We start from the raw sequence: 24,357 nt of genomic DNA, 5'->3' as shown, positions 1-24,357 counted from the left end.
TGGGCTGGAACCCGGAGTAGAGGGTGGGACCGGATTCCCCCCAAACCTCCCAGCTCCTGGTCAGACACAGGAGGAGTTGACCAGGACTGTGGGTTTACAAAAACAGCCAAACTGAGTGCTGCCGTGAAGCTCCAAGGCGAGCAAATCCGCCAATAAGTGCAAGACCCACCCAGGTAGAGGAGGCACTTTGTCACATCAGGAACAAGGAAAAGTATAAAACAAGTTACTATATTTAAACAGACACACACCTTACATTAATACTGCTAAAAATTATTACTGTTACTAAAATCAATCTAGTCTCATTGCAGTTTTCCTCCAAGTGAATGTATGTTAACAAAACACTTCCCTGTTTCTGGGGGATCAGCTTTATTCTCCCAAAGACCACTGTTGTATCAGCATCTATTCTACCATCCTTCCTTAGACCAGACTAAATTGATAATTTTCTCTGTCTCCCATGGCTCATCTTTCTTACTATCCTCTTCCCCTTGCTTTAAAATTCATCACTCATTCTTAACTATTATCAGTCAGTTTGTGGGATGTCTTAATGAACATGGTAAGTGAAAGATTCTTTCCATACTCAAGTGTACAAAATGTGTGCGTATGTGTCAGTTAACCTTTTCTTTTCTAGGTTTACACATTGAGCAGTTATATCATTACTAGAGAGAGAGAGAGGCAGGCACATTATGCAGCATATTGTACATAATATAGAAATATATGTTAAGCATAACTATTTAATATTAAGTACTAAATTAATCAGTATTTATACAGCAAGTAAAATCCCTATCTGTCAGGGTATGCATAGTCTGTCACAATGACTTTTTCTTTCAACAATAACATTCCACATGATTCTAAATAGATATTTACTTGTTAATGTTAGATAGGGATTTGATCATCTTGCTAGTAAATAAAAAAAATCTCTTCTCTAAAGTAGAGAAAATAGTATTTTTTTAAATATATCATTCTCATACTTCAGTTTCATGCAACTAGAGTAACTCACCTTCTCAATGATTTTTTTGCCTTTTGAGTGGTGGTATTTCAGTACAAGAATTCATCAACTGGCACTGCCTTAGTCCCTAGTCCCTTCTAGCCAGCTCAGCTTTGTCCTTGGTCAGTGAACAAGCTAACTGCCTTAGCTGCATCAAGATCTTCAGTCCACCACTGCTCCAGCCCTCCTTTAGCCCACTGTTTCAACAAATCACCAGGTATCTTTTTATTTGATTTTTCTGAGTCTCCAGTAAGTCATTAAATATTTCTATGTTTCTGCGTGCCAGCTGTTTTTGGATGATCTGAGCTGTGTGCCCCACAGCTCTCTTCTGAGTTAAGCCAAATGCCGTTTCTGCTACTCCCACTCTGAAGATTTTGTTCAACACTTATTTATTCAGATTCTTTTTCTGCCCTATGAATTGTGGTGAGGGACTTCCAGCTCCTCAGTACTCCACATTGGGGTCTGCTTCTGGATGTGCTGCACTCCTTACTTGCTTTGGGATAGCTGTAGTTTGTGGAGCAAAACACTTATTTGCCTTGAAGCTTTTGTTTGACTTGCTTTCTCAACATAACACACATTTTTTATTCTGTTTTGCACTGAGTCAAGCTTTGGCACTCAGTGCTTTCTGAATTGTATTATTTTTCAGGATGTCATCTTGTCTTTTAAAAGGAAGAAGTCCAGTGGCTTCAAGAGCTACAGATGCAGCCTAGCAGTGCCCCTCACACATGATTGCAACCATATTATCTTGTACCTAAGAGTCAAGTATGCTCTGCTCAGATATAAGATTTGCTTGAAGTTGTAACCTGGATGTCCAGTGGAGCCATCAGTTTGGGAGGGGAGCTCCTGAAGATCCTATGAGAGAAACCGTCAGTCAGCCCAGTATACTTCAGAGGATCTTGTCTTGAAGCAAAGGTCTAATCTGAGTTCCATTGCTGACAAGTAGCACTCAATGTTACCACCACTCATAACTTCACAGACAACAGTATTCATTAAAATTTAGAGGATCTACTTGGTTGTCTGAAGGTGATCTGCACTGACCACCTCATAGTTAAAGTCTCTAGAGCATATTGAGGCTTGGTTTATTAGCAAACTAAATAGATACTATTGAATACCAGATCACTGAAAGAGGCGATGCTTCCACTAAAGTGCCAAAGGTAGAAGATGCTGAGAGGGGCAATATCCATCAGACTCCACCACCACCAATTTGCTTGTTCCAGGCAGCTAAAGATCCCCCTCTCCATGTGTGTGCGACATTTAGCAATTTGAGACTAAGTTGCATCAGTGTATTGTGTGTTATTGAATTGCTCCATGTAGCTTTGTGGCTGAGGTTGTCTTGAAGGGAACAGTACCATCTTTGATGCCCAACACCAAATTTGTCCAGAGCCAGAAATGCCAAAGGGCCAAGATTGATAGCTGTACCAGGCTCCCTCCCACATTTCTGTGCTTTTGTATCCTGTTCTTGATGAGTTGGTGAAGAATAAACTTAGCATGGCTCTCTCCTTATCCCAGCTGGTGGAGAAAAAATGTATCTTACAAAGTGAGTACGGCTAAGTCTTCTACTCCCAGTATTAAGAGCTTGATGAACATGGTGTCTCTTGGTAGAGGAAAACCTGCCAAACTCATGACACTGCAACCAAACCTCTGAGATTTGTTACATCATACAGTTTGCTACTGCAAAGATGGTTTCCTGACTGGTTTGGCATCAGATTCAAGCCTGTTAATTGACTTGCCTTCAACATCACCTCTATTGATTTCATGGTAGACTCACTCAATTCTACTCTCTCCTCCTCTCTTGACTCTTTATGCCTTCTTCCACACTGCTCCATTCATACCACTAGCCCCCAGGCCTGGCTCACACCACCTGTATGTTTCTTCCAAACCTGCTGCTGGACCCTAGAGCATCTGGAAGATCACATGGAATTCCTTCCTTACAAATTCTGTCCTTTCTTTCAGTACTATCTTGCTCACTAAACAACAGTTCTTCTTCACCTTTATTGAAGAATCCAGTGCCTAAAAGCTTTGATGCCTATTTGCCACGTTCAGCTCCTTCCACAAACCACTTCCTTCTGCCCAGGCTGTCGCCTAGTACTTGGAGGTGAATATCAGTGAGTTTCTTCATCCTTATCCACGCTCTCTATCTTCTTGTCCCAGATGTCCCTAATGAGTTGGACAATTTTTGAAAGTTTCTCTCTTTTTAGGAGGACATAGTCTGAGCTTTTGTCTGTTTGTATGTAGATGATGATGTTGGTTGGTGGATTTTTTTATGATATTTTATTCACTCGCACACACTTTGTTCCCTCATCTATCCATGAAGCATCTGATTCAGTGTTTTGTATTTTTTTATTTTGAAAACTCTCTCAAGCTCCACAGATAGTATCCTCAGGATAGTAATCACTGCTTCTTTGAATAGATCACCTTGCAAGATTTGCACATACCTATCTACTTGCATGGGTTTGTGTGATCTGCTTCTGAAGTGTGATTTCCCTCCAAATACTCCTACTTTTCAGCTTTATGTATGTAATATTTTTACATCTTTAGCAGGGATTGGGGGGGATTGTATTTATTTTTTTTAATTGTTTACTGATGTTTTGTCTTATTTTTTAAATTGATTTGTATGAAAAGCTTTGGCTTTCTATGCAAATCCAGTACTGTTTAAAAGGCCCTTTGGAATCAGGTAGTGGCAGTTAGGTGGCATGTGACCATTGAGGTGTAGGGGAGTCTCGTGAAGCTATCAGTATCTTGCACAGCTAAAAATCTTTGCACAAAGGGATTTCGGTTGTCTATCATTTGGCGTATGAGACTCAAGAAAGAATCCCATGAGAGATTTTCAAATAACTGGAAATAAGTAACTTTGCCTTACTGACCACCAGTGGCGTGCTCTGCACTATACAACCACAAGAGCATATGGTCCTATCCTAGAAGATTACAATCTTATCAACTCTGATAAAATACTAAATTCCATATTGGTTTCATTGTTTTATGGGGAGTCAAATATGAGAAATTGTACTAATGGATAGGAGACATGATGGTTGAACTTAGGAGGAGTGTACACATTTTTTTTAACAAGATTATTAGAGATGGACTGAGAGAGGGAAAGTTGGCTGTGACTGGATGGTCCTGAAGTTTAGTAATGGGTTACAAATCTCTAGGTCATTAGTATAAGTCCAGCCTACCCTAAATTGGTAGTAACCAAAAGTCCTTAACGTTTATTGAATTAAGTGCCTAAAATGAAGTGAGTTTACCTCAATTCCATTTCTAGAGAATAAATATCCCACGTCACAAACTGCAAACCACAACCAAAGACCAAATTAACATGGACACTGAACTACACTTGCCATTTGATTGTTCCGGTTCAGGGTTGAGGCACACTATTGAAGTTCGGGGGGAGATGGCATTGCAGCTAAGCAGAACACATCTGTTCTGGAAATTGAAAATTTTGATTTCCATAGTAGTCAGTCTAGCACTTTCACCAGCACTGCAATCAATGTACATTTTTTTTAAATGGGGGGAGGGGGGGAGGGGAAATGTGGCAGTAGATATTTCTGCTTTTGGCAATATTTAGTGGTTACATCCATTACTCTCTCAGCCAACACTGTTGTTATTTGTGTAGAAAACAATGGCACCTGGAAGAAAGAACACACAAGTCACTGGGAATTATCTCCACTTTAAAGAGTCCAAAAAAAAAAAAAATTAACGCATGTCCATGACCTAGGCATGAGAAATCTTTGAACCTGTTACTGTCATGCAAGCTGCAGTTGTTTGTGGAGTATGACTGATGTCCAGCAGAATGTAAAACATCTTGAGCTGAAAGGCCTTGGGGATATCATTAGAAAATGTCAGCATCCCCCTCAGGATATTCAAACACCAAATCAAGTGTCACTTTGACTGATGATAAACTTTTCCTTTGCACAAAGGACTGCTGTTGAAAATTCATATTTACAGGGTAACTTAGAACATAAAGTTTCCTGAGAATTCCCACAGTTAGGTGCTTTATTTGATATGCTCCTCTTTCAGCTTTTTTGAGGTGCGAGAGAACAGCAAAAGACTTTTATTTTTTTTTACTTCTAAAAACTTGTCTCATGTTTCTTGGGACTCAGCACTTTAATCACTTACCAGGGAGAGTACATACTTAGGATATAAGTAGTTTTTAAATGTCTTTTTTGTGTTCGCATATATATAGAGAGAGAGAGAGAATAGCAGAATTTAATTATGAATATTAGTAAGTCAGTGCTACATGAAAATTAAAACAAGGTTACAAGTCTTATCATCCAGTTGAAACTGGAGTGGGAAAGAGGATTAATGCAAACATGCTTTCTGAACAGCTGAGTTGGGATTTGGAACTGAACCCAGACTAGTGATCACATGGCATTCTGCTAAAGAACCTGTAAAGCGAGCTCATCTGGTCTTTCCTTAGTTCTAGCTTTACAAAGTGCGCGTCACAAGTGGGTGCTGTGTTTCTCTGACAGTGCAGCAAACAAACTGCAGGGAGAAAGATTTCTGAAATTTGCTGTTGCACTACTCTTTCCACTGTTTAATGTCCTGGTGCCAAGAGAGGAGAGAATAGAGTGAGTTGTAAAAGCAGTTGTATGGCAGTGGTCTGATTCATGAGGTTGAAGTTGCCTGCAAGGCCATGGAATTTGTTTTACCATGTTCATACTAGATTTTAAACTTAACATAAGCACCAATTCCTGATTATTCTGGATGGGAAATGAGAATGGTCATGCATCTGTACATTTGCAATGTGCAAAAAGTAAAAAAGAACAGTACCTTAATCCTGTTTCTCTTTTTCTTCTTTCTTCCACCCCATACTTTCCATTCCCTATTACTCATGCCTTTTTTTTTTAATATTTTGATTTTTTTTATTCATCCATGCCCATTTATATCCCCATGGGAAACTGTTTGGTGCTCTGTCTGCTTGTGGGCACGGCACACAGCTCACCCTTTCTTTCTCCAATCAGGATGGCGGCCTAGTGGAAGAGCCCACTACTTCACCATTTTTGCCTTCACCAAGCCTGAAGCTCCCCCTTTCAAACAGTGCACTCCCTAATCAGACCCTGGGCGGGATTGCCTCAGGGCTGGGCATGCAAAACTTGAATTCTTCTAGACAGGTAAGGCTGTTGGGAGAGATCACAATTTGAATTTCGGCTCTCTTGAACTCACTACTAGAGGAATTTCTCATCCCTTTTTCAGTTTAAACCACTATTTCCAAATATGAACAAATTTTGTTCATATGAAATGTCATTGTAAACATTTCACTTTAACAGCTGCTGTTTAACTGTAGTTGCTGTAACCTGAAACTTACATGCGTCCATTGAGAGGAGAATGCAGCACTACAGATTTATAATACTGGACATTGTATTTTGAAGTACAAGGAACTTAAAATATATAGGGTATATTTGACTAAACCATAAATGACTGATATAGTGTTTCTGTATTTTTAAGGCATTGCTGATTGCCAGAATAGTTGTTTAAAACAGAAATTTTCTTCTAATTAGCCTTCACTGGCTTGATTATTCAGTGATGATACAACCTTGTGATGAGGCTGGAGTTATATCAAGTTTTTCTACCATAATTGCTGAGATAAGACTGTTAGCTTTTGCATGTGTGGGGAAAGATCTTGCATATCTCTTTAGTGAGCATGTCTAGCAGACTAAAGGGTGGGAATCATTTCTTATCTGCCTTGTTGGAAGAGGATTTGAGGGACTGAAAATGAAAGGAGGGGAAAGGAAAGTAAGTGGAGTGAACATTTATAACTATGAATGTTTGTGAGGTCATAAATTATGGCTGATCATGAAAAGAGAGAAGAATACAGAAAAATCTTGTAGCATTCTCTTGTGGCATTGACTATAAAAAGGTAGCTTGAGCATGGTGGAGTATGCTTAACCACTTTTCTGCTTTTCTGACAGCAGTAGCTCTCCAGCATTTACAACCCGTTAGGCACACCTTTGGGAACAGTGACTACACTAATATCAGATACATTACCAGTAGCCAGGGCTTTGGAGCAGAGCCTGGAGCGCGGAGCAGTTCCGGAGCAGTGGAGCTGCAGGTTTTTGCCTGGAGCTGGAGCAGAGCCGGAGCACAGCTTCAAAGCCCTGCCAGTAGCTTTATAAAACAGAAGTGTATTGGGGCTACATGGACACTACTTAGAAAATTCAGTCATGTGTGGTGATAGGATTTTAGTGATTTCATTCTTTGCCCCTTCTCATGGACACAGAAATGTGTTTGGCAGATGATTTTATTATTCGTTTCTTGGATGACATCCTAGAGTCATGCAGACTTATTTTGGAAAATATTCAACCTTCTGGTGCCACTCAAAGAACTGTACAAAACTTTAGCAGGCTTGGAATGTCTGTCTTGGATTTATAGCTATTACTTACGAGCCTGATTCTAAACCACATCTTCAGTAAAACTTGCCACAAAATAGATATAAGCCTGTATGTGATCATTTCGTTGTCTATGCTTATCATGATCTTTGAGAATAAAAGGCAGCACAAGCATGTCACTGTCATGGAGTCTGTGGAATGTTGCATCGAAATAAGACCATCTTCTTTGTCATATTGTAGATACCGAGTGGCAATCTGGGTATGTTTGGCAATAGCGGAGCAGCACAAGCCAGGACCATGCAACAGCCGCAGCAACCGCCAGTGCAACCTCTTAACTCATCCCAGCCTAGTCTTCGTGCTCAAGTGCCTCAGTTTCTATCCCCTCAGGTTAGACTGAATTGCATAGCACAAAAAACTGTCACATCTTTGTTTCATAGCGACTGTATACTGAGTAAGAACATTTTCAATATGAAAAAAATTCTAAATAATGAAGTAACATGACCAGATGATTTGGACCAGCATTGATAACAGAAACACCATTAAAAAACTCTTTATTTTCTTTGTTTCTGCATCCATCAGAAAAACAGATTTGATTGTGGTTATTGTTGTTTATATTTGATATAGCGCTTCTAAAACTGGTGACAACTCATCTAATTGCAAATTTATTTTGTGTATGATTTGTGGCTCTTACTGGCTATTTACATAGTGGGCAGTTTTAACAGTGAACATACTGCGCTTAAATCTGATATGCTGTATTCTCTGTTCCCCAGGTTCAAGCACAGCTTTTGCAGTTTGCAGCAAAAAACATTGGTCTCAACCCTGCACTATTAACCTCGCCAATTAATCCTCAGCATATGACGATGTTGAACCAGCTCTATCAGCTGCAGCTGGTGAGTTAAAAGGCACAGCAAACGAGATGTAAATCAGACTTGAAGACGTTTTTTCAGATTTGCACATCACATTTAAAATAAGAGAAGTGCCAGCTTAGTTTTAAAAATGGAAAGTACAATGCTACTGTTTTGTTTTTTTTAAAGATAGTTATTCCTTTGAAAGTTACGTATTCTTCAAGAAGTAAAAGCATGTTTTGTTTTTCCTAATGCTCCTTAATTGTTACAGTGACTAATTTTCTGTATTGTCATTTAATACTAAGGACACTAGTCCTTTTCATTCTTGTAGCTGTAATTAGTAAGTCAGTTGTCTCCGTTTTTGATGTGTGTACTGTATAGCATGCTCTCAAATAGCCCTACTAATATGTGGCTTGGTGACGTCTTATTTACAAATATTGTTTGGGAGCTATAGATTTTTCTGTAGCCATAGAGTTTTATTTGTTTGTTGTAAGGACTAAAACTGCTGATTTATTTTTAAAAATTTCTTCTATTATCACTTTACTTTTACTCACTTACGGAAATCGTCCCTGGTTAGAATCTTTGCTACCACTATTAATCTCTGACTGCCTTTCTCAATTTTAAGGAGGAAAATTAGATTCACACTCTTTAATAACTGAGCAGGATGGTGCTTGAAAAAACAGCCCTGAAACTTTCCTCAACTAGTCCCTCTGAAATCAGTGGTACAACTTTTGGAGTAAAGTACTACTTGATGTAAGGATGTCAGAACCTGGTCCTGTATGACTTCATTTTATTTTGTTTTAATCTGACCAAATGCCAGAATTCTACCAGTCTGTTTGGACAGCACTGAAAAACATTAATTCACATTATTGTTTGGATAAATAGTTTTCATAATTTCCCTTAACTTTTTCATTTCTAGTTTTATGAATCATGCAGAGAAACTCTCATTCCCATCTTTAAGTGAAAAATAATTGCTGAGAGTCCTACTCATTATCAACAGTTAAGTTTTATTAGCTGAATTGCGTTTTAAAAAAATCAATATACTTAAAGCAAAAATATATTTATCCTTTCAAAAGTTCTTTTTAACCAGAAAATGTACTTTTGCTGCAGTAACCTTCTTCAGGAAGCAAGAATATTTCAGTTTGCATTTTTAGAATCATAGAAATGTAGAAATGGAAGGGACCTCAAGAGGTCATGTAGTCCAGCCTCTGCACTGAGGCAGGACCAAGTAAACCTAGACCATCCCTCACAGGTGTTAGTGTAACCTAGTCTTAAAAACCTCCAGCAGTGAGTATTTCATAGCCTCCCTTGGAAGCATATTCCAGTACCTAACTGTCTTTATAGTTAGTTTTTTCCTAATCCTAAATCTCCTTTGCTGCAGATTAAGCCCATTATTTGTTGTCCTACCTATAGTTGACATGGAGAACAATTGGTCACCATCTTTTCTATAACAGCCCTTAGCATATTTAATGTTTATTATCAGGTCCCCCTTCAGTCGTCTTTTCTCAAGAAGCAAACCTGTTCAATTTATTTAGCCTTTCCTCATAGGTCATGTTTTCAAAACCTTTTCTCATTTTTGTTCTCATCTGGACTCTCTCCAATTTGTCCACGCCTTTCTGAAAGTGTGATGCCCATAACTGGATACAGGACTCTAGCTGAGGCCTTTCCAGTGCCAAGTAGAGCAGGGCAATTACTTATGTCTTAAATATGACACTCCTCTTAATATAGCTATACATTATAATATATTGCTATACGTTGAGCAAGTAAGGCTCACAACCCCCACCCCCAAGAAATAAGTATTTTTGTCCCCATTTTACCAAACGGGAAATTAAGGCATGGAGATGTTGTGTGCCAAAACAGTGATAGGAAGAGAACTCAGGAGGCCCCAATCTCATGCGTAAATCTCTAGATAGATCATAACATTGCATTAGTTCATCATAATGGGGCTCTGACACAGTGAAGAATGTTACGGTATAAGTGTCATAAGGCCACTATGTTGTCCCACACAGAAGATCAAACACCAAGAGTGGCAGGAACATAACTGTGCCGCTCGCATCCACACAAGGACGGGGCTGGCCTCGTTCTCCTTTCAAATCTCAGGTTTATTATTTAATGGCAGATTATCTGTGGGATTTACTGATGCCACATGGGGCCAAGTGGAGCCCAAGAATGAAGTTAGACTTTTTTCTTTTTTTTTTTTTTTTGTAACTGCATCATGTTGACTCATTTTGAAGTTGTGATCCACTATAACCCCCCAGACCCTTTTCTGCAGAATTACTGCCAGGCCAGTTATTCCCCATTTTGTAGTTGTGCCTTAGGAAGGAAAAATCAAAGTGTAGTACTTTGTACTTGTCTTTATTGAATTCCACCTTGTTGATTTCATATTTATTCTCTAATTTGTCACAGTCATTAGGATTAGAATTCAAATTCTTCAAAATGCTTGCAATCCCTGCCATCTTGGTGACATCCTCAAATTTAATAAACAGACTCTTCATTAATGAGAATATTGAATAGTACGAGACCCAGGACAGACCCCCTACAGGATCCCACTAGATACATCCTCCGAATTTGGCAACGAACCATTGATAACTGCTCTTTGAGTACGGTCTTTCAACCAGTTTTGCACCCATCTTATAGTAATTTCATGTTGACCACATTTCCATTGGGACTGTGTGAAAAGCCTTACTAAAATCAAAATATCATGGTTACAGCTCCCTCTCCCCCACCCACTAAGCTAGTAACCCTATCAAAGAAGGAAATTATGTTGATTTGGCATAATTTGTTCTTGGCAAATCCGTGTTGGGTATTACTTATCTCCCTGTTATTTTCTAGCTGCTTACAAATTGATTATTTAATAATTTGTTCCAGTATCTTTCCAGGTATCGAAGTTAGGCTGACAGGTCTATAGTTCTCCAGTAGTCTTTGTTCCCCTTTTTAAAGATAGGTCCTACTTTTGCCATTCTCCAGTCTTGTGGAACCTCACCCGTCCTCCATGAGTTCTCCTAGATAATCTACCACGTCTGTCTCACAATTCTGTGAGATTGTTTCGCTGGGTCCTTAAGTACCCTTGGATCAATTTCATCAGGCCCTGCCAACTTGAGTGCATCTAACTTATCTACATAGATTTTATCCTGTTGTTTCCGTATTTTGGCTTGTGTTCCTTCCCCTTGTTAATATTAATTGTATTAAGTATCTTGTCGTAATTTACCTTTTTAACAAAATAGGCATTAAACACCTCACCCTTCTTGATGTCAGCCATTATTAGCTCTCCTTCCCCGCTAAGTACAGGACTAACACTTTCCTTATATTTTGTAACTTACAAACACACTTTAAACAAGGATGTTAGGTTTTTTTTAATGTATGACTTTTGACCTTCCTTGTTTCTTACTTGTAGGCGTACCAACGTTTACAAATCCAGCAGCAGATGTTACAGGCTCAGCGTAATGTTTCCGGACCTATGAGACAACAGGAGCAGCAAGTAAGTTTAACCTGCCAACTTTGATTTCAACATTAGGTTCTGGTTTCAGCTGCCTATAAAGATTCTAGTTCATTACTCGAAATGAGTTAGAGTAGCATTAAGTAAACCAAACTGTATTGCATGGATTTATATTGAAAGAGAAGAGTACCAGTGTTACTGAATGCAGTTCTACTTTCCTCACTTTTGAAAGAATGTTGTTGAACTCTTAATTCAGTTAATTCTTTGTTTCAAAGGGCTGGATGTTGTGTTGATTCAATTTAGAAACTGGGGCAGCATGGCTTGTGCACCTTTGTACTATCTAGCTTTTGTTGATTGTTTTTTGTTTTTTGTTTTTAATCTTTGGTGACAGGTTGCACGTACAATCAATAACATGCAGCAGCAGATCCAGCAGCACCAGCGCCAGCTGGCTCAGGCCCTGCTTATGAAGCAGCAGCCTCCCCCTCCACATCTATCTTTGCACCCCTCTGCAGGCAAATCAGCCATGGATAGCTTTTCACCTCATCCCCAGGCTCCCGGCCTACCTGACCTGCAGACCAAAGAGCAACAGTCTTCTCCGAACACCTTTGCTCCTTACCCTCTTGGTAAGTTTCTTTCATTTAAGCTTCCACTTACAAAAGAGAGGAGATAGTGTTTATATGTTTAATTATTTCAACTTCTGAGCACCTATCCTTTGTTCTAGGTCAGTGGTTTTCAACCTTTTTTCATTTGTGGAAGCCTAAAAAATTTTGAATGGAGGTGTGGACCTCTATGGAAATCTTAGACATTGTCTGCGGACCCCCCGGGGGTCCATGGACCACAGGTTGAAAACCACTGCTCTAGGTGCATTACAGTACTAAAAATATAAAATACAAGAGAATCTACAAGAAGCATGTTAACAAAATGCATATTGAGTTGCTACACAAAATTACAATAATTTATCCCCATCACTGTAGTAGCCCTACACCTAGTCGTCATAATAGCCTACCTCAACTCACTCCCCCAAAAGCCTGAAAGAAATTATGAACTTAGCAGCGTACTTAGAAAGCTAATTCTTGATTCTGGTGCACCAAAGGGGGGGGAAGTTCCAAAGTCAAGGATCTCTTACAGAAAATGCCCTTCCAGCACTGCAATTGCCCTCCTCTTTAAGCTGGATTACAGTGCATTAGATGTCAATGTGTTTATTTTTGTCAGCAGAATGTAGCGTGATTGTGAACCAGTTCCACTCTAACTGAACTATATGGTTTTCACTAAAACTTGCACCAGGAGGATATTAAGGATGGTCTTGTGTGCAAGGCAATTGAGTGGGATTCAGGAGATCTGTATTTTATTTCTATCTGTGCGAGACTTCCTGTGTGACGTAGGGCAAATAACGTAATTTATCTGTGCCTCTATCTAATCTTTGTAAAGTGGGGTTGATGATATTTACTTATCTTACAGGTTAGCTGAAAAGGTATATTAGTGTATGCTAGGTACTAGGATGATGACCACCACAAGGTCAAAAAGGTGCTTATAAGTATATGAAGGGCCTAAACTTGAAAGGTGCTCAGCACTGTCTGATCTGTTAACTTTCAGAATCATTTCCTGAAAATCTAAAGATCCCCATCTTGGAAAGATGAAAAGTTCTTCCCTAGAATATTGTCTATGTATTGATTATAAAAATGTATCATTTAGTCTTTATTATAATTTTTAAATACATTAAACGTGACTCTGAGTAGAAGAGCAGCAACTTAAAGAATAACAAATCAGTATTATGCAATTGGTTGCTGAGGTGTTAATCGTTTTAAAAAACAGTGGTAGCCCAAAAAATCCAAGGATTTTTTGGAAAGTTGACCAGAATGATCTGTCACTGATGGAACGTTGCAAATTCCTTGCTTGTTTTAATTTCGAATTCTAATGCAAAATGCCTTTTCTGAGACAACTAGGAAGAATTAAAGTGGAAATGCCGATGGCATTAAAATACATCCCTACGGTGAGTTCTTTTTCTCATTGTCAATGGTTTAATTTTATCTGAAGTTAGTGGGAGTTTTAGCAGAAACAAAAGGGTGATATTTTTTAGAGGAGTAGAATTTATTGAGCAGCAGGCTGAGACCAGCATGTGATAAATTGACATACAGTATATACAGAACTATTTCTATCTGAAATCTAAAGTTCAATAACTCATTTGTGTGGACATTAAGCACCAAGAATTAATGTTGGGGATTGGGGGAGTATAAATGTTAGGAATATGTAACAACCTACCTGCTTCCCCTAAGCTGGACTGAATCCGAACATGAATGTAAACAGCATGGACATGACTGGTGGTTTGTCAGTGAAGGATACTTCTCAGTCTCAGTCTCGCCTTCCTCAGTGGACACACCCCAACTCCATGGATAATATATCTAGTGCTGCTTCTTCACTTGACCAGAATTCTAGCAAGCATGGTATGTCAACTACGTTTATCAATTAGTACTCTTAGGACATGATGGTCAGATTGGCAAAGCAACCTAATTTCCAGGCATTCTCTATTATAAGAGCTCATACAAAATACCCTTTCAGATTATAAACTATTAAATTAATACTTTTAAAGAACTTCTTATGGTATAGGCTGTCTCATTATGGTTGCAGAACATGGATCCTTCCATCAAAGCTTTGTTTAAAAATGTTTTTGGTTTGGCGAATGTAGTTCAGAAAAATGAGTGAATAATAGCACCAACTAGAACCAGCCTTAATGTGGCAGGCACTACGCAAACATCCCTCACAGAATTGCCAGTGTACCTCAGAACAGAGCTGCATCACCTTTGCCCTAACTGTAATGCGTTTTAAATTCCTTCCCCAACTCCACCTCCAAAATCTTGAGTACTAAATTCCCAGCTCTGCTCAGAGTTGTGCTCTGTTAAGATTACTGTGTCCTGCTTCTTTGTCATTAGCAGCACAAATCATTTCACTTCGATGATAGCTGTTAGCCTGCAACTATTTCTACATCCCCACATTAACTTGTTGTTTTCTAATTCCTATTCAGAATCACCTTATCCATTTGAGCTTGTTTTTGACAGAGATCTCTGAATTGCTGTTAGCTAACTTACAGTATGATGTGCTACTGAGGTTTTCATCAGATTCAGATCCTGGGAGTGCCAAGAGAGACTATCTTGAACTGTGTTAAATCTTGAATAATTGTTTGTTTTCTTACTGTATGTATATTTTAATTACATTACTTAATTTTAAAATTTGGAAAGTTTTAAGGACAAGAAAAATTATAAAATATAATAAAGATGAAAGGAGCAGCCAAAGAATGAGTCCTGCCCCCATACAAATTATTTTTTTCCCTTCTATCATTTCAGGTGCTATTCCTGGAGGTCTAAGTATTGGTCCTTCAGGAAAGTCCTCCATTGATGACTCTTATGGACGGTACGATCTGATCCAAAACAGTGATTCACCAGCCAGTCCACCTGTAGCTGTTCCTCACAGCTGGTCACGTGCCAAAACTGATAGTGATAAAATCTCCAATGGTTCCAGCATTAACTGGCCACCAGGTAACAAAACACAAAAATATTACCTTAAAAATACTGATGACACTGAATCTAAGTGTTGGTTTTATTTACTGAATCAGTGTCTGTCTTTTGTGTGGGAGCTTAGAGCAAAGGATAGTAATTTCATAGACTCTTGCTTCTGCTATTTTAAAATAGAATTTCATCCTGGAGTGCCATGGAAAGGACTGCAGAATATTGACCCTGAGAATGACCCAGATGTCACTCCTGGAAGTGTTCCGACTGGGCCTACCATTAATACCACCATACAAGATGTTAATCGCTATCTTCTCAAGAGTGGAGGTAGAGCAAAAGTCACACAAACACTTTGCACCTCTGTAGTCACTTTGTTTCCCTTCCTTCCAAACATTTGAACTAACTGTCTTATTCCTAAAAAACAACAAGGCTTTCGGTGGCACCTTAAAGACTAACCGCTTTATTTGGGCATAAGCTTTCATGGGTAAAAAACCACTTTTTCAGATGCATGAAGTGAAAATTACAGATTATGCTTGTATCTGTAATTTTCACTTCATGCATCTGAAAAAGTGGTTTTTTACCCACGAAAGCTTATGCCCAAATAAAGCGGTTAGTCTTTAAGGTGCCACCGGACTCCTTGTTGTTTTTATGGATACAGACTAACATGGCTACCCCTCTGATACTTGTCTTATTCCTGTGTTTTGTATATACTGGGGGTTTTTTTCGGTAGAGAATTGTCTGTACTACCTATGTGCAGATGAAAGGTGGATCTGATAGTGTTCATGCTTTGCTGCTACTGTTGAACTTCCACCATAAATCTAGACATTTTTGGCCCGCTAAGTCAGAATTTGGAGATTCCTGGATTCTTATTGGAAACTTACCACTTTTCATACTGTTGAAAACTCTCAGGCTTAAATATAAATCTGCATGTTTTCCAGGAGATTTCTTATTATGTTTAAATACTATATCTGTTTGGTTTTGCTCTCTACACAACCCAGCCTTTTCTCCTACTTGACACAGCAGTGAAGTCATAATGCCAAAGTCAGGAAATCACAATTCTTTCCATGGCAACAAATTGACGTCATGAAAACCTGATTTGTGACTTCACTACAGGATCAAGCAGAAAGAGAAGATGGATTTGTATATCCCTAAAATCAGCCAAGAGAGGGTTGGAAAAAAATTATTATATATAAATATTCTTTTCACCTTTCTCCATCCCTCTCCCCATAAGTTTTACTCCAGAATGAAGAGGGATCCTCTCTAAAACACTGAGTCATTGGACTTTAGTACACCTCAACAGGGGTCCATAGCTTCGGAAAATGGACCAAACTAAAGGTAGCTTAGTTGTTGTTTGTGGTCATGCTATGACCTAATATGTAAATTGTCCGAAGAAAGCAGTCTAGTAGAACACTATAATGCGCAGAGCAGAATTATAACCAAGCTGTCAGTAGGACCTGCAAGGACTTTAAAACGTAGATTGAGCTATCATAGTCACTTGTGGGTGTTTGCCTAGATTGTGAATCATAATTATCATTGAAGCAAGTTTCCTGGTATCCTGAGCAGTGGAACTCGAAGCTATGTCCGGTAAGAGGCTGTGGAACTTGAAGGGAGTGAGAGATGACGGGAGGTTTTTTTATCACATTAAGTAATATTGAATTATATCCTTTATCATCTGGAAAGCTGTCAGAAAGTAGTCTTTGTTCAAGCTAAAACTTCAGTTATTTGTGTATATGAGTAATACTCAATTAACTATTTAATGACTTTAGGTGTTTTTAATGGAGGGGAATTTAAACATTTTTAAATTATTTTTACACTGCTAATCAGGTAGGCTTAAAGAAGTTATTTAGCTATAGTTGAGATTCTGATGCATCCAGTATTTTATTTGTGTTGTGCCAACATTAGAGTGACACTGAAATTAATATTGTCTACTTTGTACATTTATATATAATAATTCATGGCTCTGCATCATGCAGATCTCATATCTGCGTAGTTAGAAAATGTACTATGATCCTTTACATAAATACTAGTGTATGAATAAATAATTGTACTATTTCTTCAAGTGCTGGTCCCTATGTGTATTCCACACATGGGTACACATACACGTCATACACCCGAGTCCGGACATTCTTCAGAGCAGTGTCCACTGACTCACACATGCACAGTGGTTTCCCTTGTGCTCCTGACTGAGAGTATAAAGAGCAATGTGGATCAATGCCTTTCCAGTTCCTCCTTGCTGTCTCATGGCCTGAATTGGAATCATGTCCTCTTTTTCAGTGCATAATCTGTAAAGTAAACTTGTTGTAAATAGATTTTATATGTAGTTTATTAGTTTTAGTTAGCGTATGTTTATAGTAGGTATAGGATAAGTTTCCCCAACCCCCATTCGGGGGACAATCCTCCCCGGTCCTGGGATTATGCCCAGAGTCCCAAGATTGAAGAGTTGCGTCTCCTGCCCTCATTCCTTCTCTAATAGTGACAAGCATCAGTGGTGCCGGTACCACCTGGGTGAAGCACGTATGTCAGCAAAGTGCAATATCTGCTCATCTTTTCCATCCAGAACTAGAGAGGCATGAAAGTTCTGTTGTAGGAACCTATGTAGGACCTATGTAGGAAGGTCGTCTCCTCTGCAGGTCTGCAATTTCATTTAGCTGATTACCAAGCCTTATTAACAAAATACAATTTCAACACCTACGCCAGATTTACGGACTCCCAGTGGAAGACCGAGCCCAATTCCAAGCTTTTCTGGTCGAAGGAAAACTAGTGACAAAGTTGACTCTCCAGCTGCAGTAGATGCCGGAGATACTGCATCCAGAAGTTTGGCCACACAGGCCTGGTCATGCAAAGGGACTCCAATTGTCAGGCTTTTCTAGAGAGGTCAAAAACACTATCCATAGACTTTCCTTTCGACAGGTCCCACCTGTTTAACGAAAAGTCCATTACACTTCAGCCCCCAGGAGAAGAAACCAGAGACAGCCCTTCAGGCCACAACCACCCCCTGCAGATGCTCCATATTATCAGTGTCCACCTGAACCACTGGCAGCTCCTACTTCCACAGCCTCTGCTTATTCCCAGCCTCAGGCCAAAGGCCATTTTTTACATGCAGGTTGAGACTTGCTCACCACTGTTCATGACACTTACGCCTTCCCCTGTCAACTTTGGAGGTCATGTTACCCTCTTCACCCACACCTGGAACAAGATCACCATGGACATTTGGGTCCTGGAGATTATACACCAGGGATACTCTATAGAGTTTCTTTCCTTCTCCCCTCACAATCCACCTCCCCAGTCCCCCTGCAGGGACTATTCTTATCACCATTCGCTATACACGGCTTGCGGGGACTAGAAGTGTGGTTTCATTCAACCTACTGACCAAGCAGAGATCACATCGACTCCAGATGCCAGTGTTTTTCCTGACATGATGTAGCATTATTTCTAAAATGCCTAGAACAGCACCCTAAAGAAATTAAAGGAGAAAGATCGGAGAGGGTAAATGATGCCCAGCAGCAACACAGTGTAGTTCTGAATTATCCAGGGGGGTTTCTTTTTAGATCTCCTCAGCTTCTAGTTTCATCACGAGTGTTTCAACAAAAAGAGCAAGAGCTACCTCCAGAATGCCCCTTCATTTACCTATGCACAAGTATTGGATGATGATAACTTGTGGAGTATGTTTAAGTTCAATTTTATATCTAAATGGCTTTCTCTCCTCCTCCCCTCCCCCGGCCAATGAAAGGGTTTTGTTGTGGATGATCTCTATACAGATGGACCTTTTACCATAGTTAATTAATTTCAGTTGGTCTTACACAAAGGTCTCATATTACTGGGAGGCAATGTTTGTTCCAATCTTTATTTTACGGAAGTTTTACAAAGAAACATAATCAAGTAAGTTCTAATAATTTAGCTGCACTTTAATACTTACAATAAGTTGTGCTAAATGAATTCTTCAATATAATGAGCCACTTAGGGAGAGGTTTTACCAGAGAATCACTATCCATAGCTGTCTCTAGCACAGTTTCCAACAGAAATTGCACTAACAAACACAAAAGGGCAAATTCTGTTCTCTGTAGTACTGCTGTAAATCTGGAAAAAATTGCCTGGGTTTCAACCATTATTCTGAATTTGGAGTTGTATAAATGAGAACACAATATGGGCCATCTTGTTTCATTTTTAGTTTTGATCTTACTGCTATAAGATTTTGAACAATATATTTTGACCTCCTTCATATAAACATGAAGTTCATCGAAATTCTATTACATTTAGAATGTCAATCAATCATTTATGCATTGGGAAAGTCAGAATACAAAAACCAATGCTATGGAAAGTGCTTCCATTGTGTGTTACTGTGAAACAATCTTTGAGTTAGTGTGTAATAAAATATTGTTTGTGTGAATCATCCAAATTGTTTCAGTATCACAAGGTTTAAAGTAGTTAGCCTGCAAGGTAGTGGTGGTTGGTTATTTTTGAAAACTACTTGTATCTGCAGTGTAGCCCCTGGAATCACCACTAAAGTTCTCCTCTCCTCGCTCCCAATCTGAAATGGCACCCCTCTCTGGGCTACCGGCTTCCCTGCACCCTCCTTCACTCTGAGCATTGCCTGCTAGTCACCCATGTGTGGAATACACATAGGGACCAGCACTCGAAGACGTAGTGGAGATTACTTACTGGAACTGGAGGGTCTTTTAGATTGGTGGGCTCTATCTGTATTCCACCACCTGCCCTCCTTCACCTCTGCTTTGGATCCTGTTGGATTGTGGTAAGAGGGAACTGGAGAGTCATCAATCCATACTGCCCCTTATGCCCTTGGTCAGGAGCACAAGGGAAACTACTGCGCATGTTCAGGTCGATGGATGCTGCTTTGAAGAATTTTTGGATTCTGGCGCATGGCACACATGCATACCCACATGTGGAATTACAGATAAGGCCACACATCTCGAAGAATCTCCAGTTACAGTAAGTAATCTCCCCTTCTCCTTTAAATGGATTGTCAATATGCATTACCATTCTAGGGGCATACATGCTCCTTTGAGACAAACCTCTATGGAAAGCAGTGACTCTGGGGCTCACTAACATGCTGTCTTCCTTCATCAGCTTTTTCCTTTAATTTGTGTAAGAATTAGCATTGTAATGTTAGCTTAGCTGTTTGGATAGCTTTTATCATTGCTTAATACTGAGGTGTCTGGTCCCGTGCCCAGTTCTGAGCACTTTTGTCAGCACCTGTTCCTTCAACCCTGGTCAGATCCCTTGGAGTCTGAGATTATATTATGGCATGCCCTAGCGTAAGAGATTGACTTAAAAGCTGTGCATTTTGTAGTACAAAGAAGACACTGACAGACTGGCATTTCTGATGCCTAAAGTACCTCAGTGAAGGTCACTCACAGGGTCAGAGCATGGCTTGTAGTCCTTTTATCCTTCATACCCATAAGGAGGCGGATTCCAAGCTTTATTCCCTGTTCTTGGAAAAGCATTGCTGGATGAATCTGCTCTTAGTTAAAAAGCCTAGCTATTTAGAATCGGGGCTATTTTTGGCACCAAATAGATTTCTGAATCATGACTCCTAGAAATCCTCAGGTTCAAATAAACTCGAGGAAGGGCAATGTGTTGTGCTTGGCCTTAACCTCTTACTCCTTGATATAAGAAGGAAGATAAAAATGAAAAGTCATGACTAAATATAAGAATTTGTCACAGAAGTCACAGATTCCATAACTTTTCAGAAACCTCTGTGACATTTTCCCTTCAGCTTCAGCCACTGCTGGCAGTGGGTACTGGAGTGCCCCCCCCCACCCCCCACCACACACACACACACAATAGTGGGGCTTAGGCTCTCATCTCCAGCATTTTTGTTTATTGCCTGCAACCTGTCTATGACTTTTACTAAAAATACCCGTGACAAAATCTTAACCTTCGTCATGACTATTCCTCTGGGTATTTCGGAATCCCCAAGGAAGGGTCTGTTTTGAAAGTAGGTTAGCACCAGCGGAGGCCTTGGCATTGAGGCTTCTTGGCACTGACGGATTCCTTTGTGTTGGTGTGTGTGTTGGTGCCCAGCAAGGTTGGAAGGGTGAAGTCTAAGCAATTTGTTCAACTTTTGTTCTCTTCTTGCCTACCTTCTCAATGCCAGTTTAACACTCAATCCCTGTTGCTGTAGTGGAGGTGAGGAATTAGATGACACTCACGGTTGTCCTGTCCATTTTTTCCCCACCTTCTTTGAAATGTCAGTCTCCCATTACCATTAGGCAGTTTGAGGTATCCTAGAAATTGAGGCCTCTGGCCCAGGGATTTTTGGTGTCCATTCTGCTGCCATCAGGAAGGGAGTTTGAGACCCATTCAACTGTTACAAGGTCAAAGGTCGAGGTCCAATCTTTATTTGAAAATTACCAGTGATGGAGAATCCAGCACAACCCTTGGTAAGTTGTTACAGTGTTGAATTAGTCAAATGATAGATCCCTCACACATAGCATTCTGTAAAGATAAGGTGGTTCCACAACCTGTTCTAAGTTTCACCCAGGTGTTAAGTTGCAATTTGGATGGAACTGTGCATATCAGTGAGTCCCCTACACTGTTTGTATCATCTAGGAAAATGAGCTGAAATTCCCTTTAATCTCCCCCTTTTCCTGTCCATAATGGCACCTGTGATAGTTTGGGGGAGTGTGGCTGTTTATTCCCCCCATGCCCTGGACTTTTGCCTGCTGCCTGTCTTGGGAGGGTAAGCTGACATGGCTGTCTGAACCCTTCCTCTATCTCAGTGTTTAATCTTCCCTCTGTACCTCCCACCAACTCCCACTCCCCTTACTAGTTCTGCTACCCCTGCTTTCCAGCAAGCTAGTTCACCCATAATAGATGGGCTGCTTCCCTTGCAAACCTTGCCTCCCTACAGTGATGTCTGAGACCGAGCTTCCTAAGGCTCACTCAGAATAGCAGCAGGGCTCCCAGGTGTTCTGGAAAACTTCTCCAATTAATTTGTCAGCTCTTTTGAGCTATAACTGGTGCTAATGCTCACTTCCTTTTTTTTTTTAATTTTTTTTAAGGTGGGGGTATTATGTTTATACCAGTACTTCAGTCATCTAAAATTGGGGAGCTATACTGACAAAACAGGAAGAAGAAAGATAATTGACCAGTAACTGTAGTGTAACCATAGATCCTCACTTTCCACCACCATTCTTCTTCTATGTCTTCATTTTAGATTCTGAATACATAGAAGGAACTGAGGGACAGTTATGGCTGAGGATCCCTTCCATGCCTTCAGGTCTTGAAGGTTCAGTTCTGCATGGAAGCATTGTGCAACCCCAGCTGCTTTCGAGAGGGTTCCGACTCAATGGCAAGAGAGCATGTGCGTCCCGATAGTGTTAATATGTACTGACAATATACTGTGAGAGCTCGGTTACTGATAAGCAATCTGTCTATAGGCTGTATTCTTAGTTTCCATTCTACTTTGTCTTAGGAACAGTTTGATGGCAGGAGTTTAGATGTGCAGCAGCCACTGGTGCCACGTATTTATTCAGTTTCAGTCAAACTGACATTAAAGTCAAGTTGCAAGTGTCTGTCTTCTGGGTGCTGTATAAATCATTAGTCTCTTGTATCATCAATTAAGATACAAAACAAAATATTTCCTAATAACAGTGCATCAGAATTAGGCTTTTGTATAGCATATCATCTTGTAAAGAGAAACAATTTTGTGTTTTCTGAATTAATATATTACGTAACACAGTATGTGTATATATGTTTTGAATAATGAAAATCACTCATAATATGCTGCTAATTGTGGTTGATTGCTAGAGTGGATACTTTCAGTTCATAGCCTCCCATTCTTTGTTCTGACTGTTCTGAAGGTATTTTGTTTCAGTCCCTACTTTTGGTACATCGTATATTTGTTAAAAGTAGGAAGGTTTTGGATGTATGTTTAACATTCCTATAAGGCAACCTGATGACAAGATAGCTCCTAATTTAAGTTGTGTGAGTTTGTCGAACACATGTAGAATGATTTGCCAACTTAAGATGGTTTCAAGTTGTTTCTTACTATTGCTCTTTTGATATATAGCTAGTTTTAGAACATTGTTATGATATACACATTTATTTTACCGGCTGCAAAACCTAAATTTGCAAAATACCTGAGGGTATTTGTGGGGATTAGGGCATGGGAAGAAGTGCTTACTTCAGCAGTTTTTAGGTATCAAGGATATTTGGTTGGTTTTACATATACATTCATATCCATCCACAGTTGCTGGTGCTAAGATAGGCTGACAAGCATGTTATAAAATGCAGATAGATAGCTTCCCTCCTTCAGATCTCACTTGAACTCTGATGTCCCAAGAGTCAGATAGTCTTAAAGGAAATCCAAAATGTGTCTTCTGCATGGGCACCAACACACTTGCCACTCTGGTGCCAGCTTTCTTTTCTTTTATACTGAAGAATTCTGCTTCACTTTATCATGCTTTCTATGACATTCATTCATGGTTAGAGGAAACTGGTTGCCTGGTTTGTATTTGCACATGATGTAGTTAGAATTGCTTATTCTGCAGCAAATACCATTTTGCCCATCTTTCTTAGTTGCTTCTTTGCTGGTTCTGCAGGGTCATCCCCAACATCATCTCAGAATGCCACGCTGCCTTCATCGAGTGCCTGGCCGCTTAGTGCCTCCGGCTACAGTAGCTCTTTCAGCAGCATTGCATCCGCACCTAGCATTGCAGGTACGAGAAATGGCCTTTCTACTTTCAGCATCCCTCTCCATCCCCAAAGAGCAAAGGCCCTGAAAAAGTGCTTTCCTCTGGTTATTATAATAGAACTACTGAAGACTTCATATCTTTTGAGCACTGTGCTGCTCCCACTGGCAGCTCTGCAGTGGTGAGCATTTTAACCAGGTGCCTGGAGTTGTGAATATCTGATAAGGGCGCTAATGAAATATATATTCAGCCCACTTCATACCATGATGCTACTACTTTATTTTGGCATTCATACTTTTTTAACAAAGTTTATTTTTGCTCCAACTGCGAGGCAGAATGTTCTCTGCGAGAACTCAGTGGTAACACTATTGCTGGATCTTACCAGGAAAGGTTGATCTGAAAGCTATTGCCAGTAAATTCAGTTTTGCCTGTCCCTTTAGTTAAGTATCTGCTATAAAGCTCTAGCCCCGGTATTGTTAGGATTTCTTTGAGTCCAGCAAGCTGTAGAAAAACTTTTAAAATTTCCAAACTTAAGTACTAACACAATAATCAAGGCTTCATATTTTCCACTGCAGTTAAAAACTTTCTAACACAAACCAAATGCAAAGCGATGC

General features: G+C 39.7%; 1 protein-coding gene across 6 annotated transcripts in view; it reads left to right on the top strand.

Annotated features, from left to right (window-relative positions):
* Positions 1 to 24,357, top strand: part of TNRC6C (trinucleotide repeat containing adaptor 6C) — a 198,454-nt gene that overhangs the window by 165,417 nt on the left and 8,680 nt on the right. For 2 of the 6 annotated variants that reach the window (XM_084647082.1, XM_084647081.1), the window contains exons 11-20: positions 5,944 to 6,093; positions 7,549 to 7,695; positions 8,079 to 8,198; positions 11,548 to 11,631; positions 11,981 to 12,212; positions 13,863 to 14,030; positions 14,928 to 15,119; positions 15,273 to 15,416; positions 22,267 to 22,413; positions 23,654 to 23,770. In XM_084647082.1, the coding sequence (XP_084503208.1) occupies positions 5,944 to 6,093; positions 7,549 to 7,695; positions 8,079 to 8,198; positions 11,548 to 11,631; positions 11,981 to 12,212; positions 13,863 to 14,030; positions 14,928 to 15,119; positions 15,273 to 15,416; positions 22,267 to 22,413; positions 23,654 to 23,770 (1,501 nt within the window). The remainder of the gene's footprint in view (positions 1 to 5,943; positions 6,094 to 7,548; positions 7,696 to 8,078; positions 8,199 to 11,547; positions 11,632 to 11,980; positions 12,213 to 13,862; positions 14,031 to 14,927; positions 15,120 to 15,272; positions 15,417 to 22,266; positions 22,414 to 23,653; positions 23,771 to 24,357) is intronic. The other 4 variants (XM_084647085.1, XM_084647084.1, XM_084647083.1 and 1 more) reach the window with 4 other exon arrangements.

This window comes from Lepidochelys olivacea (genome assembly GCF_965140295.1).
Source record: "Lepidochelys olivacea isolate rLepOli2 genome assembly, chromosome: 14".
In the NCBI taxonomy this organism is placed as follows: Eukaryota; Metazoa; Chordata; order Testudines; family Cheloniidae; genus Lepidochelys; species Lepidochelys olivacea.
This window is presented reverse-complemented; position numbering and strand designations above follow the sequence as displayed.